The sequence below is a fragment of the Solanum tuberosum genome, unplaced genomic scaffold (genome assembly GCF_000226075.1).
Source record: "Solanum tuberosum cultivar DM 1-3 516 R44 unplaced genomic scaffold, SolTub_3.0 scf01213, whole genome shotgun sequence".
Lineage (NCBI taxonomy): Eukaryota > Viridiplantae > Streptophyta > Magnoliopsida > Solanales > Solanaceae > Solanum > Solanum tuberosum.
In genome coordinates this window covers 9,462-16,484 of record NW_006240143.1, presented here as the reverse complement: position 1 = coordinate 16,484, position 7,023 = coordinate 9,462, and the positions used below count along the sequence as shown (strand labels likewise).

Sequence of the window (7,023 nt, the reverse complement as noted above, 5' to 3'; positions counted from 1 at the left end):
ATCCAAAATCTAAGTCAAACATATATTTAAAGAAAAAATATAAATGTCTGATTCAAAATCAAAGTCAAACGGATATTTAAAGAAAAAAAATAAATGTTTGATTTAAAATCTTTGATTAAATGGCAGCTTAATCTGTCAAAATTGGGAACCTAATTATAGACAACACATATTCCAAAAAAGACCGACCAATCCATGTGTAAAATGTTATATTTCCTACCCTATCTATATTCCAGAAAAAAATATTTACTTATCAATACAATATTTGTTTTTGCTTCAAAGTCCAATATAATGGCTACTACTAGTACTCTTGAAGAATCTTTCAAAGAAAACCCTCAGAGCCTTCAACACATTCTTCCTATAGATTTTCATTCAATCCAAGAAGTTCCAAACTCTCATTTATGGCCTAATATCAATAATTCCCCAATTAGTCATGATGAAAAAAACCCTAATGTCCCAATAATTGATCTTTTAGCCCCTAATGTTGTGGAACTTATAGGTCATGCATGCAAAACATGGGGGATATTTCAAGTTGTTAATCATGGAGTTTCTTTAGAACTTTTTGATGAAGTTGAATCTCAGGCAAGACGGATTTTTGCCTTGCCAGCAGAACAGAAGGTGAAGGTCGTGAGATCGACTAGTGGCGCCACCGGCTATGGCACAGCTCGAATTACGCCGTTCTTCTCGAAGTTCATGTGGCATGAAGGGTTCACCATTATGGATTCACCCCTTGATCATGCTAAGGAACTTTGGCCACATGACTATCAAAATTTTTGGTAAGTACATGGATTGATTTTATGTGAATGTATATAATAATGAGTTCAAGTTATACACATTAATGATACAAACAATATATTTATATAATCAAGTTATTTAGTGAATAATTCTACACAACAATTATATTTCTCTCATCATAAACATAAATTTAATTACATAGATAATTTGAGTTGATATTACTTTCTGAAATCACGATAAATAATTTGAGATACTGAAAGTTATATTATGATTCTTTATTTGTTTTGCTCTTTGTAGTGATGTGATGGAAAATTATCAAAAGAAGATGAAAGCTCTATCCTTCCAACTCTGGCTGCTTATCCTCAATTACTTACAACCATATTCTCAAGAACATTCAATTAAGTCATTTGAATCTACAGGAGCTTTACAATTGAATTCATATCCATGTTGCCCTAACCCTAACCATGCATTAGGGTTAGCTCCTCACACAGATTCATTATTCCTAACAACTCCATCAAACAAACAACACAAAGGGTCTTCAAATCTTGAAAAAAGACCAATGATGGACTTCAATTGCTCCAGTTTCCAACGATGCCCTCATTGTTAACTTTAGGTGATCTTCTTCATATACTCTCAAATGGAGAATTTCCATCGGTTTATCATCGAGTTCTCGTGGATCAAACTAAGCACAGAGTCTCTTTGGCTTATTTTTTTGGACCTCAAGTTGATTCTATGATTGTTCCATTAGTTTCTTCTGAGGATAATGTTGGTGTTGTACCAAAATATAGAAATGTGAAGGTGAAGGAGTATCTTGATCTCAAGGCTAAACATCTTGAGAAGGTGTTCTCTATGATTAAATTTTAATTATGTCATGGTATTTTAGTACGTAGTTCAGTTGATTGACTACGTTAACCTTTATTTTATCGGTGAGGGTTTGATTCCCCATCTTGTAGTCTGCTCACCATTTTCCCTTCCCCTACTCCAATTTAATAAAATAAAATATGATGTTTTTTTCTAGTATTCATGATTTTGAGTAATGTGATCTTTGGTGTAATTCATCATATATATACCATCAAAGTTGTTAGTAGTTTCTAACCAATTTACTGGTTTAATTAGATAGTTTATATATGTCACGACCCAACCCACCGGGCCGTGCAGGCACCTACTCTAACACCTAAGTAGGAGAACCATAATATCCTAATAGTAAAACATGCGGAAATTTTAAGAAAACAGAAATAAACATAACACTATGATTTTATTAATAATATCTCTAGACACACTTTTAGTTAAAATTGTAAGTAATTTAAACACCTCCCATGGATCTAGTCTAAACAGGTACAAGAGCTACTAAGAGTACAACTGGTCAAGATACACAAAAGACACGGCTCCCACCATGCGGAAGGAAAGATAGAAGCTGCTAGAGAATCTCTTCGTCTTCACCTAATGAAACATCACTAACCTGCATCCAGACTATGTCCAAAAAGACATAGCAAGATGAGTATCAGTACAAAACACGCGTACTGGTAGGCATCATCGGTCAACCCGACGCCCACCACATAACATAAGAACCAACTAGTAAGATCATGAATTAAACCACTCGCTTCTCCACCTTTACTCTTTCTTGGGAACACCCCAATTCACACTAGCACCCTCAATACTAACCCCTCTTTCAATCAACCCACTTACCGGATTCTTGATCATAGCTTAACCATTCTAATCGCATAGAAAAATCCCCAAGTACAACCACCGAGTTGCCTTTTTGGCCAGATATGTATCAGTTAAGTTGTTTATGTCTTTGCATGGCATTGAGTTTTCTGTTGAGTCAGGTTTCCGCTGAGTTAAGAAAGCCAGGCCAAGGGTTCGCTTGGGGCCAGCAATGGTCTCCGAGTGCCGGTTCCGCCCAGGGTGTAGGCTCGGGGCGTGACAATTACAACCCACGAATAACCAACTATAAATCGTCATAACACGTGTTCTCTAAGTACAACATATACAAGCTTATACAACACTATTCTCACAAGTGTATATCAAGCATATACCATATTATCAACATTTATACGAACAACGAACAACTTCACATTTTATATCACATTATTGGTCCTCTCATGAAACCTAAACTCCACATAGTTAGTATGCCGGAATGTGGCAACCGATCCAAGTTAGTGTGCCGGAACATGGCAGCCGATCCCATGGTTATGCCGTAACGTGGCAACCGATCCCATATTTATGCCGGAACGTGGCAATTCGATCCAAGTTAGTTATGCCGGAACTTGGCAACCGATCCCATTCACACACCACAATTACAATCACAAGTATATCATCAAGATCATACATTTAAGTCATTATTTCATGACAATCATCATTCATCTATCTCATTTACAACAAGTGTGAATCAACATTGCAGCATTCATATACATACAAGTATCATAATGAAGCAAGAACAAACATATATCACACAATCATAGAATCACAACCATCACCTACAAATTACTGCTCAATCCCTATCACGTATATAATAATTGATCATACTCAGCCCTAGTTCATCATCTAGGATTTCTTATTATGGTTTAGTCACAATTCATCAAAAATCCCCAATTCCATCACTTCAAGTTATCAGATGTAACATACATTCATAATTCTAGTTCCATTCCTGATTTCATATCCTTATTCTTGACCCAATTCTATTCGTGATAGCAATTCTAGGTTTTCTAACAATTCATCAATTCCCCTTCTCAAGGCATAAACCCACGTACTTTGAATTCTAGGGATTATTTATGTAAATTACTTGGAGCACGAAGGTCTACACACAACCCTACCATTGATTTATATATATCACATAGTAAGCACAGATTTATAACTACTCAATTGTAAAAACCTAGCTTACCTGGGCGCCAAGCAGTTGCACAGAGTTTTTGACTTTGATTCTGGTTTACCGGGCTTCGTGATGGTGGATTTGGCCAAGAATCTGCAAGATTTCACCATCCTCATGCTAGAAATCCCCTTCTCCTTCCTTCCGAAGCTTAAGGCAACTTTTCTGAGGTTTCTAGGGTGTTTTATGACTTAATGAGGTATTTTAGGAATATGGAGAAAATAGGATTTCTCGTAATTTACGTTCTGTCCCTCTTATTCCGCTCTGGCGCCAGCTTACCCCGCCCTAGCGGCATATGGCCCGCTTTGGCGGGAGAGTGGCCCAATTTTTTCCCAGATTTTTGTTTCTCCTAATTAACGACGGTTTGGGTCATTACAATATACTATGTTAAAGTGTGTGTGATCATCTCAGTTAAAACTTAAAGTTCGAAAGAATAATATTTTTATTTAATCAATTATATTTTCAATGTGTTCCTGGTGTACAAATTTATATTTTTATGAGTTAAATACGTGGTCAATTCTGTTATACTATTAAAGCATGATAATCAAATTTGAATCCAAACTTCTTATTTACGTTTGAACTATAATTACGTACATGATCATCTCATCTAAAAAAAAATTAAGTTATTAATAAAAATACATACTTCTTTGACTTAAATATGTTTTCAGCATACATTGGTATATATCAATATTCAATAGAAGTCTTGAAAATGAAGTTTATTACCCAAACCAAATTAATTAACAATAAATACATCAAGTTGAATCATCTAGGAAATCAATTAAAAATCTGAAATATGAAGAAACATTATAGAAAGTAAAGATTTTAAAGATAAATGGAAGAAATTTAAGAGAGAACATGAAGTTATTGTCAGTCCCCGAGCCTACACCCTGGATGTGGCCGGCACTCGAGAACCATTGTTGGCCCCAAGAGAACCCTTGGCATGGCTTACTTAATTAGTGTAAGACTTTAACATTAGAAAAAGGATTCAAATGCTAAATAACTCAACTGTCTCAAACTGAACTTATAATGTTAAGACTTAAACTCAACAAAAATAAGTTTATATAGTAAACTAGAATGCTATAAAAGAACATTCAACTGGCCATTAAGGCAAACTCAAGTCTCAACAGGGGATAATGACAATGAAAAGACTAAAGAACTAACATATGACTGTCTATGAAGCCTCTAAAACAACTGAGATGGATGTTGGGATAAGTCCCACGAAATCCTAATGAACAAATGAAAGAACTGAAAGCAATAAAAGGGATCCTCCAGAAAGCAATAAGGCTCACCACAAGACTCTGAATGCTGAACTGGATCAACGATGCACTGGATGTCGATCCTAATTACCTGTGTGAGCATTATAATATGATGCAGGCCAAATGACATCAGTACATTAAATGTACGAGTATGCAAGGGGAATTCTAAAACAAGACATAAGCTTGAAAGGAACTGAAGAACTTACCTGGCTCAACTCAACTCAACGTAACTGATCGAACTCATTTCAATATAATGTAGTTTAAAACAAGTGCAATATAAAGAAAAGTTGTTTAAAACATGATGTCAACTCTGTGTGTATGCAAAGATACAACATAACTATCAAATGTATGTAAAAATACAAATAACTATGTATATAAGAATACAATTACTTATGTGGGAGTTTCTCTAACCGACAAGCATCACTTAAGAGCTATTGTGATGTTACAATGTTTTGCTGTCTGAACTCTCCCCCATATCGGTGCTCAATACTACTCCCAAAATATGATACTAGCTCTTATGTTTAAAAACATACTTCTTTATGTGATTTGAGATAATTTCTCAAAAACATAGCTCAAAGGCTATCTTGGAAATCAAAGTTTCCTCTATTGCTTCATTTAGAAAGCGATTACTCTTTTACGAAAACTAGCTCAAAGGCTCTTTGGAAATCAAGGTTTCCTTACTTGATTAAATGTGAAAACATTTTAAACCCTTTGGCAATACATAGTCCCCATATAATTTTGAAGAAATGAACTTCATTCTTTTACTCTTTACTCTTTACTCAACTTGAACTTTAAGTCTTAAATCAAAGTTAAAAGAATTTGCAAAAGACTTCTTGAAAAGACTCTAAGAACTTCCTAAACTTGGCTCTTAACTTTCCTTGAATTTGAATTTGTGGATTCAAGGTTATGATTCATGTTTCTAGATGATTTCTAGATGTTTAGAAGTCATTTAGAGTAGTTAGAATCAGTTGGTAGTGTTAGTACACTTTAGAAGGACTTAAACGGACTAAATGATGAAAATTGGGTGGAGAACGACGATTTGGGCGCATCCTTGGCGCGCCGCGCCAGCCCTAACTAACTAAGGCACCAAAATGGTGCACTGCTGGTGCGCCGCCTCAGCTTGCTTGGCGCTATGGGGGCGCATCGCGCCAGCCTTCCCCTCAAGCAAAAACTGACGAACTTTTGGTCTCGTTTTCTGATCCTAAATCTATTAATTCCGATTCCTTTTCTCAAATTCACTTTAGAATCAGATACCCAGAACATAGACACAAAATCTAACTAAAAAAACTCAAGGAATCAACATTTTAATATCAAGAAACTCATTTATCTCAACTCATGTTCAAGAACGAAAGCAATTCAAGAACAACTATCAAGAACATTCAACTTCCAATCCTTTTAGAATGAATTCACGCTGAATCAAACATGCTTGGCACGTGGGTGAACAAACTCAACGTTATCAAAGTCTCATATACCTTGTAGGATCAAATCCTTGGTGAAATCCGAAATCAATTCCTTACGAAGACAACAAGGCTTGATTTTCTCTTCTCTTCTCCCTTGTGTTCTTCTCTCTAGAACCCTAGCGTAAACTTCCAATTGTGCAAACTGAACCAATTCAGTTTTGACCCTTAATTAATTCACTAAAACAAATTAAAATAATAGGGTATGGAAAAGACCAAAACACCCTTTCAAAATCCGGATTGGACATTCCTTATTTGAACAACCCATCTTCCAATGGGCATATCTCACTCATACGAACTTTGAATCGCACAAACTTGGCGGTGTTGGAAAGATAATTCTGAGATCTTTCCTACAGTATATGGAAGTACACCTAACTCATCCTGATCAAGGAGTTATGGTCGTTTTAAGTTGGCCAAAACGCAACATCCTCAACAAATTTTCCAGCTTTTTATATTCTTTCCAAAATGGCTATTTCCAATTTGTGAGATGTTACAATATCTCCCCCTTGGGAAAGTTCATCCTCGAATGAGATTACTCTTACTAGGCTAAGGGTGTAACATCTAACATTCAGCTCAAACACGCAATGCAAATACAACATGCCAACTTATAAATTAAAGAGTACTAAGAATAGAATTAGTACCTTGGTCTGAACTTCTACGGTTTCAAAGAAATGTGGATATCTCTTCTTCATATCTTCCTCAGCCTCCCAAG

At 35.7% G+C, this 7,023-nt stretch overlaps 1 protein-coding gene across 1 annotated transcript; it reads left to right on the top strand.

Moving 5' to 3' along the window:
• Positions 1-288: 288 nt before the first annotated feature.
• On the top strand, positions 289-777 carry LOC107059310 (gibberellin 3-beta-dioxygenase 1-like). Its single transcript, XM_015305821.1, has one exon. The coding sequence runs from the start codon at positions 289-291 to the stop codon at positions 775-777; it is 489 nt and encodes a 162-aa protein (XP_015161307.1).
• The last annotated feature ends 6,246 nt before the right edge of the window (positions 778-7,023 follow it).